Source organism: Rhamphochromis sp. 'chilingali', assembly GCF_963969265.1.
Source record: "Rhamphochromis sp. 'chilingali' genome assembly, chromosome: 9".
NCBI classification, from domain to species: Eukaryota; Metazoa; Chordata; class Actinopteri; order Cichliformes; family Cichlidae; genus Rhamphochromis; species Rhamphochromis sp. 'chilingali'.
The window spans coordinates 22937342-22964182 of record NC_137936.1 but is presented as its reverse complement, the minus strand read 5'-3'; the positions used below and the strand labels follow the sequence as shown (position 1 = coordinate 22964182).

The following is a 26841-nucleotide window of genomic DNA, read 5'->3' as shown; positions in this document are numbered from 1 at the left end:
TGGTTACAGGGCGACGCTCTCTCTCTCTCTGCGACTGTGTGTTTCCTGGGTGAGAGAGCGCCTTTTCGTTGTTGTTGTTGTTGTTGTGCTAAGCTAACAGGCAGAATGCTACCAGCATAGCTCTAAAGAATGTAGCATCATGGGCAGTGTAGTCCGTGTTGCAGGGAGAATGGACTGCCATACACGTTATGGGTCTGTGAGCGCGAGAAGGGAGAAAAAGGGGAGTGGAAAGGTACGAGTTGTCATCGAGGAAAAACGGGAGCTGGAAGCATGTAAATATAATAATAACCACTGCAGCCAAGAAGAGTGCCTGACGAGCCCAGTTGTAAGTAAGCTATTAAGACTCGACTGTACACCGTGTTCGTGTTTTCCTCCGAAAACAATAAGTTCCGTTGGAGCAGCCTTTCAACGCCTCTCTCTGTCTCTCGCCAGAAAAGTTGACCCACACAACAAAGTAAAGCTATTTTTCGGCTACGAGCCGACAGGGACCCCGCCGTATTAGTCAGAGGTCCCTTTACTACAGTTCGGAGTCGCGGACCTTCAGTAATAGTAATAAATCACACAGCAATAGTACATTCACGTTGTTGTAAAAAGCACGATAATATATTAAGTAATCCAAAGTATTCAGAATACGTTACTGTCATTGAGTAACGTAACGGAATACATTACAGAATACATTTTAGGGCATGTATTCTGTATTCTGTAATGGAATACATTTTAAAAGTAACCTTCCCAACACTGCTAACAACACATAAACAGGAGAAAACAGGGTGTCAAAATAAAAGGCAGCTCTCCCCTACAGGCAGTCTGAAAATGAAAACATAAAAATGCAGATACAAGTCACAAAGGCATGCAATCAAAATGGCCAGAGGGCCCAAACACACAGTTCCACAGGTCTTAAGTAGCTCTCTGCTGATTGACAATTAGCTGGATATCTGTGAGTAGCATCCAATCAGGACAGAGGAGATGGAGCCAAGACATAACATAAGGAGTTAGTTGAAAGAAGAAAACCAACATCCTCCTGGGGGATGTAACAAGTTTTAAGACCAAATGGTGGAGAGTCCCAGATATTTAAACCTTAGTGGGAGTTACCCCTTAATAGGGTCTTTGACCCACTATTAAAATCATGTGTTTCATCACATGAGCCAAGGTGTCAAAAAGGGGTGTGGGTCATTATTAGCAGAGGTTTCGGGTGAAACCATTGTGAGTCCTTGCCTCAACCTATCATGTGACCTTTTGAGGTCACCTGACGCAAGATGTGAGTGGGGGTTAAAGAACCTGAGAAGGGATCTCAAAACAACATTGTAACTGATAGACAGCTGATGTTGTATGGCACCTCCTCTGTTCAAGTATGGTCGATCACAGTGGACATAGATGGCTTCTGTCAGTCCTCTTTCAAACCATCTTCCTTCTCTGTCCAAAATGTTAACATTGGCATTCTTGAAAGAGTGACCATTATCCTTTAGATGCAGTTGTACAGCTGAGTCTTCTCCTGTCGACGTGGCTCTTCTATGTTGTGCCATGCATTTATAGAGTGGATGTTTGGTTTCTCCAAATGTAGAGGTGTGAGCACTTCTCGCTCCACTGCACAAATGAATTTTTGTGCCACTGTCTGTACCCAGGGGATGCTATACTTTGCATATATGAACTTCCAAAGATCCACAAAGGATTAGTTCCACTCAGCCCCATTGTTAGCAGTATAAACAGCCACCTACAACGTTTCCAAGTACCTCGCCACCATTCTAGCTCCCCATGTGGGGAATATACCTCAGCACATCAAAAACTCTACTGACTGATGAATCGTCATGTGAGCTTGTGAAACGTAATTGCCTTCCACATTGCGTCTTTGAGGTAGTGCTAAATGAAAATAAAGCAAATTGAATCTTCTCTGAAGGATGACTGGTCTTTAGAAATAGGATTTTCCCCCAGATGAGCTAGAGGAGGAGGAAGTGACTAGGCATCTGGGATGTTGAGGTTGTTGATCCAACAACCCAGATGTGAAGAAGTGGCAGAAAATGGATGGATAGATGCAGTGAGTGCAGAATTTCTATTTCTAATGGATTTCCACACTGTGAAAATATATACGTATCATATATTCAAGTAAAATACCTCATAGTACACTTTTGTCACACCGTATGTTTAATTGCATCATTATTTTTATTCAGTTCATGCTGTTATGACCAACATTACCACAAACACAACAACATTCCTGACAAATAATTCTTTCACAAAAGCTCATGTACAAGTAAGAATGTATTGTAGACTACATGTTGCTAAATAAACACACAATATTCTTTTTATGTTATTTGCTGTATGTATTATGTGATTGTAGAGTAATTGAGAAACAATAATTATTATAATCTAGTGCATTTTGTAGAGTACAGACCCATGATCTACATCACTTGAAGTTCTTCAGAGGCCTGGTAATGAACTAATCATTTGATTCAGGTGTGTTGACCTAGGGTGACTCAGCCCTCGAGGCCTGGAGGATTTAAAAGATAAAATGAAATCTGACGGATGGATAGCGATAGGAAGGTTGTTCCACAGATTCGGTGCAACCAGGGCAAAAGCACGGTCACCCCTAGATTTAAGTCTAGAGCTAGGCTGAGCCAGGAGTAATTGGGCTGAAGACCTGATGGCTAAGAAGATCGGCAAGATAACGAGGGGCTAAATTATTTATAATTTTAAAGGTGAGCAATAATATTTTAAATTCAATGCGATATTTTATGGGTAACCAATGCAAATCAATAAGAACAGGGGTGATAGAGGCATGCTTTCTAGTGCCAGTCAGGAGGCGAGCCGCAGCATTCTGGACAAGCTGAAGTCTGTGAAGGAGAGCAGATTGAAGACCAAAGTAGAGAGAATTACAGTAATCCAATCTAGAAGTCACAAAAGCATGAATGAGCTTTACAAGATCTTTATGAGGGACATAGTGCTTAGCCTTAGCAATAAGGCGCAATATCCTATGTTTGGGCTGCTTTGTTAATCAAACTCTATACGTGTGCCATTGATGTTAACAGAAGTGTTCCTTAAAGCCTCAGACAGCTGTAAATATGTAAATTATTTTTATTATTATTTATAACCTTGATTCTGAATTGTGTACTAAATTAGAAAAAAATAAATCACCTTCCAGGGATAGATTTTGCTTCCAGATCCCCACTTAAAGGCAGTTGAACTGCATTCCAGCAGGTTTAAAGAAACAGCGCAAAGCCAGCAGAATAAAATGTGAAGCCATAATGCCGATAAGCAGGAGACAGAACCCAGAACGCGTCAATGTGCTTATATGTCAGCGCATCATGGGCGATGGTTTTATGAAAATTCACCTGTAAATCATATGTCCTCCTTCTCCTGACCGCCCACCCTGACACATTCGGAAGAGCAAGTCATAAGCAAAACCAAAAATGTACATATAGATACGGATATGAAAGTTTTAAAATTATTATATGAAACATTTTCAATCATCTTGGAACATTTTAAAATTCAGATTATTATATGTGAAAATTCCATAACACACTTTTATTGACCTCAACAGTTTTCATGTAGTTAAACTATTGCATTTTATCAACATGTAACTAGAAGTAAAGGTGGACTTTGCATATTTCGTGTGTGTGTGTGTGTGTGTGTGTGTGTGTGTGTGTGTGTGTGTGTGTGTGTGTGTGTGTGTGTGTGCGCGCGCGCGCCGTGTTGGTGGTATTCATCTTTCCGGAGAATTTTCCAGACATTTGTTTGTGGTTTAAAATTTGTTTCTCTTTGGCATCCATCATCACATAAGCACTTATGCCTTCCCACCTGCTTACTGAGATCAAAACCTTACCTGTTGATGTTGTTTTTGCTTTTGCTAACTTTAGCCATTTTTGTGGAAATTTATACTTATTTTTTTTTCTGTTGTTGATGCCATTTTTAACCAAAGAAATGCATTAATAACTGGTCGCGCTAATATGGGTGATGTTGATAATAACCATTATATTAAGATCTTTTTTCATACATATCACTTTACCTCCCTATTGGCTTCAGATGTTGTTTTGTTTTGTTTTTTGTTTTGCATGCAATGTTGCTCATCCAGCAGCCGAGTGTGAAGCAGCGGGAATGAGGATCAGCACCTCCAAATCTGAGGCCATGGTTCTCAGCCAGAAAAGGGTGGAGTGCCCACTCCGGGTCGGGGATGAGTTCCTGCCCCAAGTGGAGGAGTTCAAGTATCTCGGGGTCTTGTTCGCGAGTGATGGGAGAAGGGAGCCGGAGATCGACAGACGGATTGGGGCTGCAGCTGCAGTAATGCGGACGCTGCACCGGTCCGTCGTGGTGAAGAGGGAGCTGAGTGTAAAAGCGAAGCTCTCAATTTACCGGTCGATCTACGTCCCTACCCTCACCTATGGCCACGAGCTGTGGGTAGTGACCGAAAGAACGAGATCGCGGATACAAGCGGCAGAAATGAGCTTCCTCCGAAGGGTGGCTGGCCTCTCCCTTAGAGATAGGGTGAGAAGTTCAGCCATCCGGGAGGGGCTCAGAGTAGAGCAGCTGCTGCTCCACATCGAAAGGAGCCAGCTGAGGTGGTTCGGGCATCTGACAAGGATGCCCCCTGGGCGCCTCCTGGGTGAGGTGTTCCAGGCATGTCCCACCGGGAGGAGGCCCCGGGGCAGACCCAGGACACGCTGGAGAGATTATATCTCTCGGCTGGCCTGGGAACGCCTTGGTGATCCCCCGGATAAGCTGGAGGAGGTGGCTGGGGAGAGGGAGGTCTGGGCCTCTTTGCTTAGGCTGCTGCCCCCGCGACCCGGCCTCGGATAAAGCAGATGAAGATGGATGGATGTTGCTCATCCACAAAAGTCAACCGACATAATAGCCCCCACTATAGCTGCAGAATCCTGCAGTGGACATACAACTCAGCCTTCAGTTTAAAAAGTTTTAGCTCATTTTTTTAGGTTTAGAAAAAAATGTATATAATATATTTGAATTATAAACTCACGCCATGATTTCATTTTTGATGTGCCATGATTTCCCAGACTACCTCAGTACAAATTAATGCGAACCACTAGTGTGTTCTCGTTTAAATGACACATTGTGCTGTACTTACGTTTGTGCTGAATGTAGACTGCAAGTTTTTTTCTTCTATATTTCAAAGTCAAATATCGCACAATGAAGTTCATACTCATACTCCATTTAATTTCACAACTTTCAAGTACAAATACAACAAAGAAAAAAAACCTGTCAGTTATACAACATGAAATCTGCTGTTAAAAGATTAAAAGCAAATTATAGTCAGTGATTCAATAAGGCTCCAATAAGGCGCACGGGATTATAAGGCGCACTGTTGATGAACGGGTCTGTTTTCATACATAGGGCACACGGGATTATAAGGCACATTAAGCGAAACAAAACAGTCAGATAAGTTAAACTTTACTCAACTCATTCTTCTTGCTTCCTCCACCTCCGTGCCATTGTTTGATTAATGATGAATGCACCTTATAGTGCGGAAAATACGGTATATTAAAATAACACAGCTCACAGTTACCTACTTTTAGCTACAATTTTGTGACTAACATTATTCCAAGCAAAACAATAATCCGGAAAAATAATAAAATTTCAACTACAAGACTGTATGTTCATTAATAAGCACAAAGCACTCTTTCTGTGTTATGTTTATACCTCACATTTTCGAGTAACTCAGAAACAATGCATCATATAATCTAATGTGATGGTACAATTTATAATATGCTAAGATATGGTGTATATATAACAATCATTGTCTGTGATGAAAGAAAATAAATGTAAGTTTTTCAGATTCTTTGATTTACTTTATAAACAGTTTAACTGTCTATTGTCCTTCCTGTGCTTTTGGCTGTGGCTCCTCTTCTGTTTGAGTTGGTGGGACGCCCTCTAAGAAGGTACAGAAGTACTTTGGTGTGTTTAAGTCAGGTTTCCTTAACAGCAAGTAGCATTTTGGAAAGTAGTAGGCTGCCAGCAGTCCAAAGTTGCTTGCTAGGCTGAAATAAACATGGACAACTGACCTGTTCTTGTTAGCTGAACTATTGTTTCCTATGTAGATAGGAATAAAGATCACCCAAATGACACAGTAGGTCAGGGTGGAAAAGGTGATGTCTCTGGCTAAGTTATACTGATGAAGAGGCTTCACTGCCATGAAGGTGCACATGAAGGATGCAAGGGCCATTACACCATTGAAACCCTGCATTAAGGCAAATCCAATCAAAGGTGAAACAGGACACGATAGGAATGATTCTACAAAGTCTATTGTCATATTTGCCACATATCCAGACAATGAAGGTCCTTCTTGAACAAACCAGCCACAGAAACCAGCCTGCACAGCGCAGCAGATCAGCACAAACAGCCAGCTCACAGGGCCTCTTAACAAATGCAGGTGAGAGGCAGCCATCTCTGGGAACTCTGTCTCATAGAGTATCTGTTTGAAAGGTAAGGTTACCATCTTGATTATAATGTATACTTTTTATTTTATCCTACAATATCCTTAAGTTTGGCATCAATACATATAATTCCCATTTAAAAAGCTTCTGAAATTTCTAGAGAAATTTAAACTAGAAAACCTGTCAAGCTGCAATTTACATTTATCTGTCCAAGCAGGTATGTGAGCTGATAGAGAGACTATGACAAAACAAATTGAAATCTGGAATACAGACACATTACACAAAAAAACTGAATATATTATAACAGAGGTTCTGGGCCAGCATCCAAAATCAAATGTTGCAAATAAAGTACAATTTCTTAAGTGTGGATCCTTCTTTCAGAAACAAAGACAAAATTTGATGTGATTTTGGGGTAAATTTCTTGAAATTGTATATATAGAAAAGACAATTCATGTTTTTTTTCTATTAATGTCAGTATATTATAAATATTAATAGTACCTGGACAGACACAAACTCAGCTCAAGTATGATTTTGCTGTAATACCAATCTGACCCATCAAGTAAGAGTTTATGAGGCTTCATATTTTCACCACCTTCACTACCTCTATGTCTTGCATCTTCGCTTTTTTACCCACCTGCATCTAATTCACACACATATATTCTGATTGTTTCTGTAGACATTTACTTAAAAAACATTGTAAAACCTCTTGTAGACAAACAAACAAAAAAAGCTATCTGGACTCCATGGATAATTTTAGATCAATCTCCAAGCTTTCTTTTCTTTAATTTTTTTTTTTTTTTTTTTTTTTAGAAAAGCTTAATCCTAAACAAACCTAATGACATTCACATGCTCAACACACTCTATGACTGTATCCAATATATTAAATCATGGATGTCCCACAACTTCCTTAAGCTAAATAGAGACTGAAGTAGTCATTGCTAACCATTGCACAATAAACACCGATCAGGCAAAACATTATGACTACTAACAGGTTCTGATAGAAAAGTGTCAGAATACACAGTGCTTCACAATTTTTTGCATCTGGGCCTGCAGCTGCAGATCAGTCAGGGTAAACTTGCTGAGCTCTGTCCACTGCTGAAAGCACCAACAATGGGCACATGAACTGGACCATGGAGCAATAGGAAAAGGTGGTGTGGTCTGAATAATATTTTCTTTTACATCTTGTGGAAGCCCAGGACCATGTGTGTTACTTACATGGGTATCATCTGGCACCAGGATACACTATGGGAAAAAAAGCAGCCCGGTGGAGACAAGGCAATGTTCTGCTGGTCCCGTCATCCATGTGGATGTTACGTTGACACCTAGCTAAATATTGCTGCAGACCATATACATGGAAGCAATATTCCAAGATGACTGTGGCCTCTTTCAGCAGGATAGCGCATACTGCCACAAAGCAAATGTGGTTCAGGAGTGGCTTGAGAAGTCTCAATCTAAGTGAGTTCGAAGGAAATGTTGCTAACATCTTGGTGCTAGATACCACTGCTCTAGTGGAGTCCATGCCGCCATGGGTTAACCCTGCTTTGGCAGTACAGTGGTCCCTCGTCATAACGCAGTTCACCTCTCCTGGCCTCGCTGTTTCGCTGATTTTTTAAAATAATAAATAATAGTGGATTGCATTTATTCTCTGGCAGCTGCTCTATTCCCATGTTCTGGACCTGAAAACAGGCTTTGATCTTTCTTTTCTTTCTATAATATTGGACTTATTTTTCTAGGAAGGTTTGAACTTTGAGAGTGTGAAAAGTGTGAAAAGGGTCATGCCTGTCTGAGAAAGTGTATTAGGTGTGTAGTGAGGGGTTTAACGGCCTTAAAACATCTATAATAATTGTAAAAAATAAAGCTGGCTACTTTCATTTCACCTATCGCGGATTATTTGTAGAACGTAACTCCCGCGATAAACGAGGGACCACTGTAAAAGGAGGACCAACATGATAGTGGGCAGGTGTCCATATTGTTATGCCTGATCATTGTATAATGTCTATAAGTGATATTTTTGTAGGTTCTAAGTAATTATTAGAATAACACAATTTCTTAATACAAACAGAAACATTACACACTTTTAATCTGCTTTACAATCTGTTAAGGTTCAAATATTGATCCACAAATCCCAGCTGGGAAATTTCAATTTTTTTTCTCTCACTAAAGCTGATTCTGTAGTTTCTCTACACTGCCATCGGGAGGCGGCATTTCACCAGTCTTAACTCACCTGTAGTGAGAATAAAAGGATAATGGAGAGGGTGAGCGTCTGGAAAATGGAGGTGAAAGGCAGCTGAAGACGACACACCACATCCCCTGGCGCCCCCAGGAAAAGCAGCAGACTGAGACATGCTCCCATCAGGCCGAACACAGCCACAAAACTCAAGGGACCCCCCGAGGCCATTACCAGGGGGGTTCCTCGTTGCATCAGGAACAAGACACCCACTGACCCCTGACATATCAGCAGGAGCGCACCAACTAGCATCATTATCACAGCATCCTGGCTGTGCCACTCAAAAAACTTAAAGATGGGGTCAGTGCAGTTTGTGCTGCGATGCTGGGACCACTGACGGTTGGGACACTTAGTACACTGGGTGTCGTCTGTGAGTGAGAAAGCACAAAAATATGGCTTGATTAAAAAATATGCTATTTCATAATAATCAGATTAACTCAATACCGTATTTTATGTATGATTTACTGAATCTGTAAACATCAAATGTATGGTGTATTGCAAAGAAGCAGTTCAAAAGATCAATATCATCTGTGTTTTAAATCTATAGTTATCATTAGTTAATGTTTTAGATTAGGTTTTTACAGGGGCTTTGTGTGGAATTATCTCTTGGTTGCATATTGTGACTCTTTGAAGCTACAACTACCACAATATTAAAACTAGCTGTATGTTATTCTATGAACTAGAGATGCTAGACCATAGAATTTTATTAAGGAGGGGAAAGGCTCTTTTTACATTACCTGGTTTTATGTCATATAAAATTACCTGCTAGCTTAAAAAAATAAAAAAATATACATATAGAAAATTCCCCTCTCGCCCTTACGAGCGGTCTGTATTCTTCAAGCTCATCTACCAGAGGCCTGGGAGTTTGAGGGTCCTGTGCAGTATGTTAGCTGTTCCTAGGACTGTGCTCTTCTAGGCAGCGATCTTGGATGTTGTTCCTGGGATCTGCTGGAGCCACTCGCCTAGCTTGAGGGTCACTGCACCAAGTAGTCCAATTACCACTGGGACCACTGTTATCTTAACCCTCCACATTTTCTTCAGCTCTTCTCTGAGCCCTTGGTACTTCTCCAGCTTCTTGTGTTCCTTCTTCCTGATGTTGCGGTCATTCGGTATCGCTACGTTGATCACTAGGGCCATCTTCTTCCGCTTGTCTACCACCACTATGTCCGGTTGGTTAGCCACCACCATTTTGTCCGTCTGTATCTGGAAGTCCTACAGCATCTTAGCTCGGTCATTCTCCACCAACCTAGGAGGCGTCTCCCATTTTGACCTTGAGACTTCCAGGCCGTACTCGGCACAGATGTTTCTGTATACTATGCCAGCCACTTGGTTATGGTGTTTCATGTATGCCCTGCCCACTAGCATCTTGCACCTTGCTGTTATTTGCTGGATTGTCTCAAGGGCATTTTACACAGCCTTCACCTGGGCAGCCCATATCACGATAAGTCAGCTTTTATGGATCTTGTACTTAGAGATTGCTCCTGGGCTGCCATGATTACATGATTAGTGCCTCTGTGCTGTCTTTCAGTCCAGCTTTGTCAAGCCACTGGTAGAATACACACACACACACACACACACACACACACACACACACACACACACACACACACACACACACACACACACACACACACACACACATATATATATATAACACATAAATCCATTTTTTATTCTCTTGACAAGGATGCAAATAAGCAAATAAGGACACATATCTCAGATAAGAGTGGCCGAACACATTACCCTTATTTGCCTGGTAGGTGCCTGCCAAACAGTCAATACAGTCAAAGCAGCAGGAATGGAAGCCTTTGACTCTGTGGACCTGGCCTTTACCACAATTTGCTGAACAAGTGGATGTAGGAACCTGCAAAAGTTGTTTAAAAAAAAGGAAAGGAAAAAGAGAGAACAAAAAAACACAGCATCTCAAATTCCATGATGATTGGGATAAACTGGATGACAAATCTTTTACATAATATAACTTACTATAAAAGACTTTGACAGACTGGGTCAGCTAAACCCCAGAACCCTTAATTAAATATCAGAAGAAATTGAGTGGACGCAGATGTAAATATTTAAGTACCCATTCTATTATAGCTTGCTAATAAGGATGTAATAATAAATAACAGAGATAATAATAAGATGGGAAAAGGAAGGTAATAATATAGAAATAGGAAGTTATTTAATTAGCATAATATACAATTAACAAATAATATGGATTATCACTATTACAATGACATGTAGAGAAATATTACACTGAAATATATGGAATAATACATTGATTAAAAAAATACTACAACCTGCTAGCAATAAAATACTAACACTTGTGCATTAGAATTATTATTATTATTATTATTTTACATATGTGTAATAATGAAAACTCAGGGCTGCAAAATAAAAATGGCTTCTTTCTTTATAATTCTGTCTTTATAATCTATTAAAGCAAACTTCACCATGATAATTACCTTGAAGACTTCTTCATTATTGTGGATGATTTTAACATCCATGTTGATGCAAAAAATGACAGCCTCAACATGGCATTTGATCTGTTATTGGACTCAACTAGCTTCTCTCAAAATATTTATAAGATAAAATCCATAAAACTAGAACATCTTACTCTTCAGCCCTGTAGCCAGGCTGACAAAAATTCAGAGCTCTGTTGAGTCAGCCAGTCTGCATCACTACAGGCGCAGCACCAATTCGCCTGTTGATCTCCCACTTCATTCTCCCCTAACGCTTAAACAAGGCCCCAAGATACTTAAAGTCTTCCACTTGGGGTATGAACTCTTTCCTGAGCCGGAGTGGGTATGCCACCTTTTTCTGGCTTCACACTCCACTGCAAACTGCTCCAGAGTGAGCTAGAGGCAGTCACCTGATGAAGCCAACAGAGTCAGAACACCTGCAAAAAGCAGACATGAGATTCTCACACCATCCAAGTGGAAGTCTTCCGCCACTTGGCTACGCCTGGAAATTCTATCCATAAAAATTATGAACAGAATCGGTAATAAAGGGCAGCCCTGAATTCCACCAGGGCTGCCCCCTGGAAATGAGTCCAACTTATTTCCAGCTATGTGGACCAAGTTCTTGCAATGGTTGTATAAAGCACTCGTAGCAGTGGCCCAGACACCCCTTACTCCTGAACCACCTCCCACAGGACACTGCGAGGGACAGGGTTGAATGCCTATTCCAAGTCCACAAAAGACACTGGTTGGGTAAACTCACATGATCCCACGAGTATCTTCAAAAGACTAAAGTGCCGGTCGAGTGTTCCACAACTGGGACGAAAACCACATTGTTCCTCCTGTATCCAAGCTTGAACTAACAGATGGCAGCACCCTGGCATAGATTTGGCCAGGGAGGCTGAGGAGTGTGATCCCCCTATAGTTGAAGCACAGCCCCCCCGGTCCCCTTTATCAAAAATGGGAACCACCATCCCAGTCTGCCGATCCAAAGGTACCGCCCCTGATCTCAATGCAACATTGTATTTCACAATTACACTGACAGCTGCTCTTTGCTAATTCTCTTGAACAGGGGGATCAGGTGTGGAAGAGGAACGCTTTCTTAGATCATGACGCATATGGTTCTCCTACATTTGATATTTGCATCTCTATTTGATACATCAGCATTCTGTTACAAGAGAATGCTGATGTGCTCTTGTTTGACTATAGTTTTTGTTCATGTTTGAGGAGAAACACATTAGGACAACTGTAAATCTGACACTTAGACTTATGCCTATAGTTCTGTGGTTAATCATATATTTTCATTATGGAAAAAATAACAGTTGTGGTGTGAGGGTGTGAAAACCGAGACAGACCTACAACATCCAGAGCGTAGAGGAACTTAGGGCAAAACTCGTCCACCAGGTCTGCCCAGCATCCTCCCTTGCCACCTGATCAAACTCACCACATTGAAAATTAATGGGTAATAACTTGCTATTTCCAGATTGTTCTCTTCTGTTTTCACCGCAATATTACTGAGCTGTGATATAATGTGCAACCAATATTTTACCTAATTACAAATGTTACCTCTGCTGTATGCCATTCAAAGTGGTTCTTGGAGATGTGCAGTTCTTGCTCAGAATATTCTCCCACAGTTCTGATATCCACTTGAGATGAGTTTGTCCAGACCCACTGAATGACATCGTATCCTATGTTCGGGTTGCCATATTGGTCGAATTCCAGATGTGTGCTATTTATGTTAATAGAAGTCTTCCTTAAAGCTTCCAACAGCTGCAAAATGAAATGGTTGTTGGTATTATTGATAAGTTTGATTCTAAATTGTGTACAGTGGTCTTTATAATAGAAAAAAATGAAATCACCTTCCAGGGATAGATTTTGCTTCTAGATCCCCACTGACAGGCAGTTAAATTGCACTCCAGCAGGTTATGCAGTGCCTGTGCTACACTATAGACAGCGGCATACACACTGAAAGCTGACGTCTGCACTGCAGGTGCTTCTACCAGGGTAATATTATCTGGTGACAAGTTCCAGCATTGTGGGCAGGGATTGTTAGTATTGTAAAGATTTGTGGCTGGAGTGGATGTCTTTATCCTCTCTTCACTGAGTTTCTTGAAAAGCTCCATTGCATAATCGGTGAACAGTCCGAGGGTGTCTGTTTTGTCAATGAATGCAATGATTGTACCAACTGTTTCAATGTCAGGCAGAGAAGTCACTTGAGCATCGATGGCCCAGCTTGTGGTGCCAATCCATACAGCTGTTAAATTACTCCTGATAACCTGGAATAAATTGGATTTGTTTACCAGTACTGAACAAACACTAATAGAAATGAATAGAAATGAATACATTTCTAAGTTACTTTAAATCTCTGTTTCACCAACCTCTTTAAAAAAGATTTCACTTTGCTCTGGGAGAGAAAACACCACTACCACTCTGACATTGGTCATTTGGATATTGTGAATGATGGTTTTGACCATTGGCACAGGGTCAGTGTACACTGGAATCAGACCCTGATAGGCCACACAGATAGATGTGTTGTCTGCAAATTTGGTGAACATCTGCACACCTTCTTGCCCGTACTCCTCGTCACTGCCCACAATTGCCACCCAGTTCCAGCCAAATTCCTCTATTAGCTTTATTATGACATCCACTTGCCATTTGTCACTGGGTACCGTACGAAAGAATGACGGGTAGGAAACATCATCACTGAATTTGTCACTGGTGGCCCCATAGCTAATCTGGTGTGAAAATTAAAAACAAAGTGTTAGTTACCTTTGCTTATTGTTGACACATAAGACTTGATATATTTTTATCAATTAAAAAATGACAATAATATTAATTATAGACTGATTTTGTTTTTTATGACACATGTGACATAACCATACGGATCAAGATTTCGATTACTGCACATTATTTAATGCATGCATTGCATGCACTCTCAAATATGTGCAGCAAGAGAAAATGTCCTGCAAATTATAAAAAAAAAAGTGTATTCAAACCTGTGGCATCAGAAAGAATCCCAGGAGTTTTCCAATGAATGACACCATTTTTGAGGTATAAGGACCAATCACTGCAGCTACGCTGGTCTCATAGGTGGTGTAATTACACCGCACAGATAGTTCTTTGCTGGATTTTTCAGTGAGGAAGGACAGAGTGGGCTTTACAATAATGGCCGACTGGCTGCATGTGTCATAGATTTCATAACCTAACTTGATGCCAGGGAGGAGAGTCTGGTTTCCATTGATTTCATCCACTGCGTATTTCATGGCTATTGCAAGTCCCAGTCCAAGATCATTTACTCTGTTGAGTCCCAAGTAGAAAAAAATAAAAAACTTTTTTAGTCAGGGTCAGTATACACAGTGATTTAGAATCTGAAATGTTAGATATAAAAATATATATTAGATTAAAAAACTTGATATAATGAGTATAAGGAAATGTGAAATTAATGCGATAGAGGTGGGAGATCATGTTATAAGAACAATAACAGTAGAATTGTGATCTTTGGAACAATTAAAATGAAGAAAAAATATCTATTATAGGAGGCAGCAAATGCATTGATGAGACGTAATATTATATCCAGTCGGAAGTAACTTAATAAAGTACAGAAGGAAATAAATGCAAAATATTAGTTATACAATACAACAATTTTTGGTTAAAACATAGTCAAAAGGAGTGTGCTGTTCTCTGTAACGTACGAGGGGAAATTATTACACTAACAAAACATACGTTGTAGATAATATCAAATACTTGAATGAAAAGAAAATAATTTGGATTTAAAAAGTATATAAATACAATTAATCTATTGCATATAATGCACAACTAACAAAACTCATAACTGAGGAAGCACAAGGATTGTGGGAAATGATGGATACGGTAATGAATGTTTTTACAACACCTTTAAGTTAATTTATGTCCAGACATTTAAGTTGATTTTTCGGAAAGAAGAATGCTTGACATGAAATTATTATTATGTTTGTCATACCAAAGCAAGACAAGGACCATATTGAGTGCAGTACTTATTTCTATTTCTTATTTACTTAACACAAATAAGAACAGCAATCATAGCAGACATTTAAAAAAAAAAATAACCCCACATTTATAAAATTATATACCGTGATACTAGTTTTGATCATTAAGTACCTGTGCTGTTTATAAGTCTGGGGAAACCTGCAGTCAGATAATGAAACATTCTCCCATGCAAAACATTTTGAACTGAATCCTAATGTATCATCACCCAATGTAATGCATCCAGGTATTTCCTTACTTGGATTATTGAGCATACATAAAGACAAAACTTCACCAGTATTAATGAATAAGTTGAAAAACATAGCACTTTGCTACTGTTTTTTAAATAATTAATTTATAACCATGACAATTTAAGAAGAGAAAATATATTTCAATGGAAATGCACTCAAAAGTAATACATAAATAAAGCTGAGAAGAAAATTCCATTCAAGTGAAACACATTTGCTGACTTAAAACATGAAGAAGGATTTGTACATTTTATAACATAATGAATAAAGAAGCAATTCCACCCAGATTTATAACCAGATATCTTAGATATTGTCTTCTGATACTTTAATTCTTTAGCTAAAACAGGACTGGTAAGATTTTGGAAGATCTTCACTGAAATGGATTCCTTTGAAAATACTCCTACTTTTCCACTCCTGTTAAAAATAAAGATAGAATCTCAGTTTTTTAAAGAGTCCTTCATAACCATCCTTACCTGTCACAGGTTATCTGGTTTGGCTCTGTTATGTCACTGACGTTGCTGTTGAGGTCGTTAATGGGAAAGAGCCCGCCAAGCATAATGTCCCCAGGTAAACTGAAGAGGTTGGCAGAAATGTTGCTGAACCATTCAGGAAAACTCTCACTAAAGCTCACTCTAAAGAAACAGCACAAAACCAGTAGAGGTAAACATAAAGCCATGATGCCAATAAGCAGGAGACTGAACCCAGAAAGTTTCAGTGCGCTTTCATGTCAGTGCATCATGTTTTTATGCAGACGGTTTCATGCAAATTCAGTCCTCATGTCCACCTTCTCCTGACCACCCAACCTGACACTTTAGAGCAAATGGTAAACAAAACAGAAAATTTACATGTGTGGTATGAACAGATATGAACTTTTTAAAATTATTGAATAAAACCTTTTTCATCATAATGAAAAGTCAAAAAACAAATGCAAACTCTGGTGTATGAAGATTGAATGGCACAGTCTCATTTAATGACCTTAATGGTTTTCACATAATTAGGACACTGCATTTAATTAACATGTACCTAGAGGTAAAGACTTTGCACATGTTATGCATGTTTGTGTGTATGCTGTGTCAGTTGTGTTCATCTTTCCGGAGAATTTTCCTAACATTTGTTTGTGGCTTGAAATTTGCTTCTCTTTGGTGTCTGCCATGAGATGAGCAATTCCTTTCCGCCTACTTACCCAGAGTAATCCTTGCATATCGAATGTTAGTTTTTGGAAGGTTTTCACTTCACTGACTTTATAACATAACTTTTGTGATAAATTATGCTTATTTTACCCTATTATTGATGCAATTCTGAGCCACTGAAGAGCATTAATAGGTGTTTGTCCTGAAATTGGTTGATAATAACCTTTATATTGAGATGTGTTTTCATGGAGCTTTGTACTCACCACACTATTGGCTTTGCATGTTTTTGCATCCAATGTTGCTAAAACCAACTGAAATATTAGCTCTCATGACATCTACATAATTCTGAAGTGCACATGTATTATCTACAGGTGGGTGAAAAGTTTAATACCCATGATTAGTATATGTAACGTCATGGTAATTTAATGTGTTCTTTAAATTGTTCTTGTGGAATAATTGCACAGCATACATGTTAATGACAAAGGAACTCAGTAAGGATCTAAGAAGGAGAATTATACATTTCCACAAATTAGGAAGGTCTCTTGGAGCCATTTCTAAACAAATGCAGATTTCAAAATTTATCAGTTCCACTTTGCCAAAGTCAGAAAGAAGGCTCAAACTGTCAGCCACAGATGGGAGGAAACTGGTTAGGGTATTAAGGAACAACCCAGGAACCACCAAGACTCAAGCCTGCCATGAACTAGAACTTGTTGGAACAGCAGCTTAACTGTCCACAGTGAAATGGGTTTTACAACACCATGGATGGTAAGGGTGCCAACCAAGAGGGAAACCTCTGCTCCAAAACTCACATCTTCATTCTCAAATGAAGTGTATACACATAGAAGCCAAATGCTTTCTGGAGAAAAGGTTTTTGGTCAGACGAGACAAAGATTAAGTTATTTAGTCACAATGTCAAGTTGTATTCTTGGAGGAGTAAAGGTGATACTTTACCTAAGAATACTCTGACAGCTGCTGGTGGTAGCATCATACTCTTGGGCTGCTTTGCTGACATTTGTATTGGTACATTGCAGAACATGTATGGAACAATGAAGAAGGAGGACCTCCTCAAATCAATAGCTAAATGGCTGAAACTTGGACACAGTTTAATGTTCCAACAGGAAAATGATCCCAAACACACATCAAAACTGGTTTTTGGAAAATATAAAGCCCTTGCCAGGAAACCAAGCATTTTAAATGAACTCAACTAATTCTGAGAGTGGTCAAATATCCAGGGAGATACAACAGCATCATCATGTATTGCCAAACAAACAAAAAAACAAAACAAAAAATGAATCAAAAGAGAGCAAAAACACTTGGCTTGCTACAGGTTTATCTTTTCTTGAACTATTCTCAAATATTAAGCCAGGAGTGTCTGATTTTACTTCATGTACTCAGTTTCATCTGAAATGTTATAGAAAGCAGTTTTTTCTCTTTCTTTTGGTGTCAAGAAGTGCATGCATATTGTAAAACACTCATGATGATCAACAGCCAGTTTTCCACAATATGCCAGGGTCTTTCCATATTTAATAAGTCTGTTATCTTTATTTGTGCTTACAGTTCAGAATCACAAAATCTTCACATGGTGATAAGTTTGTCTTGGTAATAAAAAAAAAAAACACAAGAAGTTTTTTTATGATTTGAGCAAGTGGTTAAATCGTTTTCTTATTTAAAATTAGAATTGCCAGTGATTCTACTAAGTTTTATATTTGCAAAGTCAATCATTGTATAACATTTGACCTTCTGGTTGAATGAATCTGGCCTGTAGTGTATCTGGATCCTGTAAGCCTTGTATTGGCCCTTTCAAATATTTTTACATTCATGAATTTTTCTTTTTTAAATACCACCACCCACCAACAAATAGCTTTAAATGCACATCATTGGGTCAATAATTATGATCCAGTAATTCCAGCAAATCCAGTTCTCCATAGTATTCTGAAAAGTGGGATTCTACGTAATGTGTTTACTTTAGGTACTTTGATTATACAACTAAAACAATATCAAGTTACTGTATGATTAAACATTTTACATCCGTAAAAAGCCCAGTGTGCAGCTCCACTTTTTGTGTACCAAATCTGTAGCAGATCACAGGTACAGACTCACCATCATGTCCAATTTTTTGTTTACAAATTGTAAATTAAAACCATTAAAATGTGATGGCCTACAAACATAAGAGGAGAAACATGAGTAAAAGAAAACCACATTAATCATTTCTAGGGTTTAAGTTGGAAACATTCAATATGCATCACTGTAAAACACATTAACCGACATACTATAGAGGAAGATCCTAAAGACAGAAATGAAATGGAGAGCGATTCATAGTAATCTTACTATAAGGAAGAGCTGCATTATTTAGTCCTGATTCTCTAGTTGACATTTGGAGCATGCAAGGGGGAAGTGGTTTCCAGTTTGCTCCACATAACTAAAGGCATTCTTACGAATCACATTTCACTGAGAAATACTCACAGCAACAGCAGAGAAAGTCAAGGTGCAAAGCAGCTACTACAAACAGATTATGAAAATGTGTAGTTTTAACAGTCATCTCAATTTATTTCAATTGAATTACATTTTATTTATACAGTACCAAATCCCAACAATTATCTCAAGGTGCTTTATATTACAATATATATTTTGAGAGCATCTTGCCTCTGGCTGCTCTCTTTCCTTCCTGTAGGGAAAACCCACAGGAGTGTACCCTCACCTGTTCCTGCTGAATCACATGTTGGCACATCTGCATTTTATCAGATCAGATCATTTCCTGCACATGAAAGAACTGCTTCTCATTCGTTCTCGATCCATCACCAGATCGTTATAGTTATCAAAGCGGTAAGAGACTTTGAATGCTCAGATATGCCCCGCACTGATCCAGTCTGCTTTTGCTCAACCACAAAGACATACACTGCCTGTTGGAAATACTTCTCAGGTAAAAATCCTCTGAAAAGATGTTTACCTGTGACTGATCGGAAACTACAGTATAGAAATTTGCAAAATTTACTTTTGTTTAGCATTAAAACATGTTGAGCACACTTCTGCAAGTTCTTGCATTATATGTGAATAAAACTTCATCAATCATTTTTTCAGTGTATCTTTTGACATGAGTAAGCTTGACTTTAGGACAAAGGGTTTGCCGTGGGAATAAAGGAAGTCTGCTGCTATCTTGTCATCTTGACGTAATTAAGGTCGGTGTTAGTTTGCTTTAATACAGCTTGTCTGCTCCTGTCTTCTTACCCTCACCCTTTTACACAAGCTGGCATGCAAGGTTTTATCCTCTCTGTGAATGGTCAGGATCTCTTTATTTGCAGAAACATTTAAAGATGCTTACATGTCTCTGACTGGATCTTGTGTGCGGGCGGGTTCAGTATTTGTGCATACAGTGCATGCAAGATTAACATCTTGTTTATGTCAGAGCAGCTTTCTTCCTCAAGCATGAAATCACCTCCTACCTTTTTGTGTTTTGTAGCTAAGGAGACCATTTATTGATAATCTGGCCCAACATCACACACATGCAAAGAGTTGCCTGTTTTGTTTCATACACAGTGATAAATCAGTGCGGTACTAAGACAAAGGAAAAAGTAAAAAAATATATTAACACGACTGCAAAACCTATAACCATGGCTGTTAGCTGTCTTCTCATAATGATTCCTATGAATGCTGTAAACAGTTTTTTCTTGACAAAGTAGCACAAAATCTTTCTGCTTGGCTGGATGCCATTAGAGGTTAGGATGGGAATTGTTTCACACACTGTGCAACTATGAAAAAGGAGTGGATCCCTACTGTAGTGGTTCAAAAATGTTCTTGACACAAGAAATTTTAAAGGTTTCAAGACCAGGAGAAGACACAAATTAGGAAAGGCATCTGGTGCAAAATTGGTGGCAAAGGTAACATCTGTCTGTTGTGGTGACCCCTTGGGAAGTAAGGGAGCAGCTGAAAGCACCTACAGTTTATGGACTTTGATTTAGGTGGGGGGGGGGGGGGGGGGGGGGGGTGTCATGTGGGCACCCTGTGCTGCTGGGGTTGTGCCAGCTGGTATATTTCCTGGGCTTTGGGTTTGTTAGGGTTCCCTTAGCTCTTACTGTGCTATGGTTCCTTTTCTTTGCAGTCCATACTGCTTGGGTGAGACCAGGATGCGTTGTGTGGCCTCGGGCACTGGTGGAGGCCTCCCTGCATGTTTTTGGCTCAGCACCTTATTATCCACTCTGTCCTGGTCTTCACTGTTGGTTGGGGCCACTTGGGGTTTCTGGGTTTGTGTGGGTTCTCGTCATCCCTCCGTGTGTTAGTGTTCAGGTTCCTTTGATTTGCGTGACCGTGGTGGTGGGAGCACGTGTTCTCGAGGTGTGAAACAGCCACATCTATACAAGATGATGGAAACTAATCCTGTAGCTCATGGCACATGTGACATTTGAGTTTGCTACCTGTTTCATCATTACATTTCATTACAGTAAAACAATAAAGGAAAAAAAGAGACTATCAGTTATTCAACAACAAAGTTCTAACACTGTGTTAGCAGCTAAAAGATTAAACTCAAACTCAGTGATTCAAATAACATAAAGTGTATTATTCAGAAGCAGAACTGTCTGCATGACAATTTTATTTTTGTTCAAGACAATACTTGAAAGCCAACTCTATTGCATGCATGACTTGCATCTCTAACAGTGTATTTCAAAACTGCAAACATGCATATTGAAAAAAAACAAAAAACATTTTGCAGTACATTAAGTTTAGTTCCTCAATTATTTTTATTCAGTTAATGTTTTTGTGACTAACATTAATACAAGCAAAACAATGTTCCTGGTAAATAATCAGCGACAAATGTGAACCCATAGACTTCATGTTACTAAACAAACACAATGCACTCTTTGTTATTTGCTGTATGGATTACATGCTTGCAGAGTATTAGGATAAAATGCTTATTATAACCTAATCTAGTGTATTTTATAGTCTTCTAGCCTTTGTTATATATTACACATCCATAAATATAATGTAATGTTTGGTTTTTAGAATATGATTCTTTGATTTACTTTATAAACAGTTTAACTGTCTATTGTCCTTCCTGTGCTTTTGGCTGTTGCTCTTCTTCTGCTTGAGTTGGTGGGACGCCCTCCAAGAAGGTACAGAAGTACTTTGCTGTATTTAAATGAGGTTTCCTTAACAGCAAGTAGCATTTTGGAAAGTAGTAGGCTGCCAACAGTCCAAAGTTGCTTGCCAGGCTGAAATAAACATGGACAACTGACCTGTTCTTGTTATTATCTCTGTTGTTTTCTGTGTAGATTGGAATAAAGATCACCCAAATGACACAGTAGATCAGGGTGGAAAAGGTGATGTCTCTGGCTAGATTATACTGATGAAGAGGCTTCACTGCCATGAAGCTGCACATGAAGGATGCAAGGGCCATTACACCATTGAAACCCTGCATTAAGGCAAATCCAATCAAAGGTGAAACAGGACACGAGAGGAATGATTCTACAAAGTCTATTGTCATATTTGCCACATATCCAGACAATGAAGGTCCTTCTTGAACAAACCAGCCACAGAGACCAGCCTGCACAGCGCAGCAACCAGCATCATTATCACAGCATCCTGGCTGTGCCACTCAAAAAACTTAAAGATGGGGTCAGTGCAGTTTGTGCTGCGATGCTGGGACCACTGACGGTTGGGACACTTAGTACACTGGGTGTCGTCTGTGAGTGAGAAAGCACAAAAAACACACACAGCTCCTCTGTTAATCAAGAGCATAGATAGGACTCATAGGAATGTAACTTAATGTGTTTAGTTGAATACTTCATTATTACTTCATTTAAGTACTTAATTTGAAGTACTTTTTATGTTATGCTACTTCTGTTTCTACTCCACTATTTATTTCTACTTCATACTAGGTCATTTATTTTATTTTAACTTATTATTTTACAGATAAATTACATTATACATTATAAGATCTGCCAGTTATTGAATCAGTAATATTTAGGTAAATAAAATAATCAACAGCTTCAGTGACCAAGTATCACAATCTATACGATTTCACATAACATGTATATAAAAATAACAGAAAATTGCTCACTCAACACAGCTTTGTGTTGGATAATATTACACAGCACAATTTATCATTTGATGGGAGACAGACCTGAACATCAGCCTGAAAACTGTGCCCAGTGGCATTTTATACTGAGTTTAATTTATGATTAAATATTCTGAGTTCCCAAGTTTTTGCCTTTGCGTGTTTTCCTGGCTATTCAATTATTCAATTATAATAGCATCACTCTGAAAACTTTAGCGGTGCTGGCAGGTAGAGGAACTCTCATTATGGTTATTTTTTAGGTTATACTAAATTAACCTGCAGGTTTATTTTATGAGAAATGCGTGAGAGTATCTATCTCTGACAAGAATTCAAATAACCAAGGTCCGATATGTGAGACAAGAATGAACAAATACACTACCATTTTTTGCCTGGTAAGTGCCAGCAAGACAGTCAATGCAGTCAAAACAGCAGGAATGGAAGCCTTTGACTCTGTGGACCTGACCTGTGTCACATTTTGCTGAACAGTTTGATGTAGGAACCTGCAAAAGTTGTGGTAAATAATTCAGGAATTCAAACTGGGTCATGATTTCACTAAATTGGTTGAAATACCTTTTACACAATTTTTTTTTTAAAGTTACCTTGTTAGCGGACCAATTAAAGAGGGCCTCATTCAGGAACAGTTTCTCTTCGGTATAATTTCCCACAGTTTTAAAATTCACTTTCGATGGGTCTTTCCAGTCCCACTGAATGACATTGTAACCCATGTTTGGGTTGCCATTATCGTCAAACTCTATACGTGTGCCATTTATGTTAAGAGAAGTGTTCCTTAAAGTCTCCAACAGCTGCAAAATGATGATTTTTTTTAATGATTTGATTATTGTTGTTATTGATAAACTTGATTGCAAATTTTGTGCAGTCACCCATATACTAGAAAAAATAAAATAAATCACCTTCCAGGGATAGATTTTGCTTCCAGATCCCCACTTACAGGCAGTTGAATTGCACTCCAGCAGGTTATGCAGTGCCTGTGCTACACTGTAAACAGCAGCATACACACTGAAAGCTGACGTCTGCACTGCAGGTGCTTCCACTATGCTAATGTTGTCTAGTGACAATTTCCAGCATTGTGGGCAGCGATTGTTTGGATGATTAAGATTTGTAGTTGGAGTGGATGTCTTTGCCCGCTCTGCACTGAGTTTCTTGAAGAGCTCCATTGCATAATCACTGAACAAGCTGAGCGTGCCTATTTTGTCAAGGAATCCGACGACTGTTCCAATTGTTTCAATGTTGGGTAGAGAAGTCACTTGAGCATCGATGGTCCAACTTGTGCTGGCAATCCAAACAGCTGTTAAATTACTCCTGATAACCTGGAATAAATTAAATGATTAACTGGTGCTGAACAAATTCTGACCACTAATAGAAAATAATAAATTTCTTAGTTGCTTTAGATATCTGCTTCACCAACCTCTTTAAAAAAGATTTCACTTTGCTCTGGAAGAGTGAACACCACCACCACTCCAACTTTAGTCTCTTTTATATTGCCTATAATGGTTTTGACCATTGGCACAGGGTCAGTGTACACTGGAATCAGACCCTGATAGGCCACACAGATAGATGCGTTGTCTGCAAATTTGGTGAACATCTGCACACCTTGTTGTCTGTACTCCTCGTCACTGCCCACAATTGCCACCCAGTTCCAGCCAAATTCCTCTATTAGCTTTATTATGACATCCACTTGCCATTTGTCACTGGGCACCGTACGAAAGAATGACGGGTAGGAAACATCATCACTGAATTTGTCACTGGTGGCTCCATAGCTAATCTGGTGCAAGTATAAAAAAGTAAAAATTAGCGTTGTTTACCTGTACTCACTGTTGACATACTGGATAATACCTAATATATCATGGTAAAAATGTTAAATTAACTAAACAGGAAAGAATTAATTTTCTGTGATATAACCTGGCACAAATCCTTAGATCTACCTGTAAGAGTTACTTTTACATTTGAAATATTTATTGTCAGATCTTTGCATTAATAGAAACTATGCTTTAAATCTTAAGATGTATGTGTATTCAAACCTGTGGCATCAAAAAGAATCCCAGGAGTTTTCCAATGACTGACACCATTTCTGAGACATAAGGACCAATCACTGCAACTACGCTCGTCTCATAGTCGGTGTAATTACACTGCACAGGTAGTTCTTGGTTGAATTTTGCAGTGAGAAAAGACAGAGTGGGCTTTATAATGACTGATGCTTGTGTGCATGTGTCATAGATTTCATAACCTAACTTGATGCCAGGGAGGAGAGTCTGGTTTCCGTTGATTTCATCCACTGCGTATTTCATGGCTATAGCAAGTCCCAGTCCAAGATCATTTAAACTGTTCAGCCACAAGCAGAAAACGGTAGAAGTCATGGTAAGTTAGGGTTAGCGTACACTGTCATTTATACAGGGAGTGCAGAATTATTAGGCAAGTTGTATTTTTGAGGAATAATGTTATTATTGAACACCAACCATGTTCTCAATGAACCCAAAAAACTCATTAATATCAAAGCTGAATGTTTTTGGAAGTAGTTTTTAGTTTGTTTTTAGTTTTAGCTATTTTAGGGGGATATCTGTGTGTGCAGGTGACTATTACTGTGCATAATTATTAGGCAACTTAACAAAAAACAAATATATACCCATTTCAATTATTTATTTTTACCAGTGAAACCAATATAACATCTCCACATTCACAAATATACATTTCTGACATTCAAAAACAAAACAAAATCAAATCAGCGACCAATATAGCCACCTTTCTTTGCAAGGACACTCAAAAGCCTGCCATCCATGGATTCTGTCAGTGTTTTGATCTGTTCACCATCAACATTGCGTGCAGCAGCAACCACAGCCTCCCAGACACTGTTCAGAGAGGTGTACTGTTTTCCCTCCTTGTAAATCTCACATTTGATGATGGACCACAGGTTCTCAATGGGGTTCAGATCAGGTGAACAAGGTGGCCATGTCATTAGTTTTTCTTCTTTCATACCCTTTCTTGCCAGCCACGCTGTGGAGTACTTGGACGCATGTGATGGAGCATTGTCCTGCATGAAAATCATGTTTTTCTTGAAGGATGCAGACTTCTTCCTGTACCACTGCTTGAAGAAGGTGTCTTCCAGAAACTGGCAGTAGGACTGGGAGCTGAGCTTGACTCCATCCTCAACCCGAAAAGGCCCCACAAGCTCATCTTTGATGATACCAGCCCAAACCAGTACTCCACCTCCACCTTGCTGGCGTCTGAGTCGGACTGGAGCTCTCTGCCCTTTACCAATCCAGCCACGGGCCCATCCATCTGGCCCATCAAGACTCACTCTCATTTCATTAGTCCATAAAACCTTAGAAAAACCAGTCTTGAGATATTTCTTGGCCCAGTCTTGACGTTTCAGCTTGTGTGTCTTGTTCAGTGGTGGTCGTCTTTCAGCCTTTCTTATCTTGGCCATGTCTCTGAGTATTGCACACCTTGTGCTTTTGGGCACTCCAGTGATGTTGCAGCTCTGAAATATGGCCAAACTGGTGGCAAGTGGCATCTTGGCAGCTGCACGCTTGACTTTTCTCAGTTCATGGGCAGTTATTTGGCGCCTTGGTTTTTCCACACGCTTCTTGCGACCCTGTTGACTATTTTGAATGAAACGCTTGATTGTTCGATGATCACGCTTCAGAAGCTTTGCAATTATGAGACTGCTGCATCCCTCTGCAAGATATCTCACTATTTTTGACTTTTCTGAGCCTGTCAAGTCCTTCTTTTGACCCATTTTGCCAAAGGAAAGGCCGTTGCCTAATAATTATGCACACCTGATATAGGGTGTTGATGTCATTAGACCACACCCCTTCTCATTACAGGGATGCACATCACCTAATATGCTTAATTGGTAGTAGGCTTTCAAGCCTATACAGCTTGGAGTAAGACAACATGCATGAAGAGGATGATGTGGACAAAATACTCATTTGCCTAATAATTCTGCACTCCCTGTATATGTGATGAATTTTTCTTAACCATCCTTACCTTTCACAGCTTATCTGGTTTGGCTCTGTTATGTCACTGAGGCTGCTGGTGACATCGTTAATGGGAAAGAGCCCTCCGAGCATAATGTCCCCAGACAAACTGAAGAGGTTGGTAGAAATGTTGTTGACCCATTCAGGCAAACTCTCACTGCAGCGCAGTGTAAAGAAACAGCACAAAACCAGCAGAGTGAAACGTGAAGCCATGATCCCAATAAGTGTTAGACTGAAGGCACAGTACTGACATTACTTTATTTTCTTGTCAGAGCATCATGACAGATGGTTTTATGCAAATTCACCCATAAGTCCATATGCCCTCCCTCGCCTGTCTGACCAAACCTGACAGTTTAG

General features: G+C 39.4%; 1 protein-coding gene across 1 annotated transcript; it reads right to left on the bottom strand.

Annotated features, from left to right (window-relative positions):
* Positions 1-5812: 5812 nt before the first annotated feature.
* On the bottom strand, positions 5813-26697 carry LOC308402243 (taste receptor type 1 member 3-like; the record flags this gene model as incomplete). The annotated part of the gene is made up of 16 exons (XM_080890930.1): positions 5813-6415; positions 8602-8972; positions 10348-10468; positions 12627-12830; positions 12920-13336; positions 13439-13795; positions 14057-14357; positions 15784-16005; positions 21669-21803; positions 21923-22115; positions 22869-22989; positions 23089-23292; positions 23401-23817; positions 23916-24272; positions 24529-24829; positions 26495-26697. 16 exons carry the CDS (start codon positions 26695-26697, stop codon positions 5813-5815), a joined length of 4527 nt encoding a protein of 1508 aa, XP_080747056.1.
* Between the last annotated feature and the right edge of the window lie 144 nt (positions 26698-26841).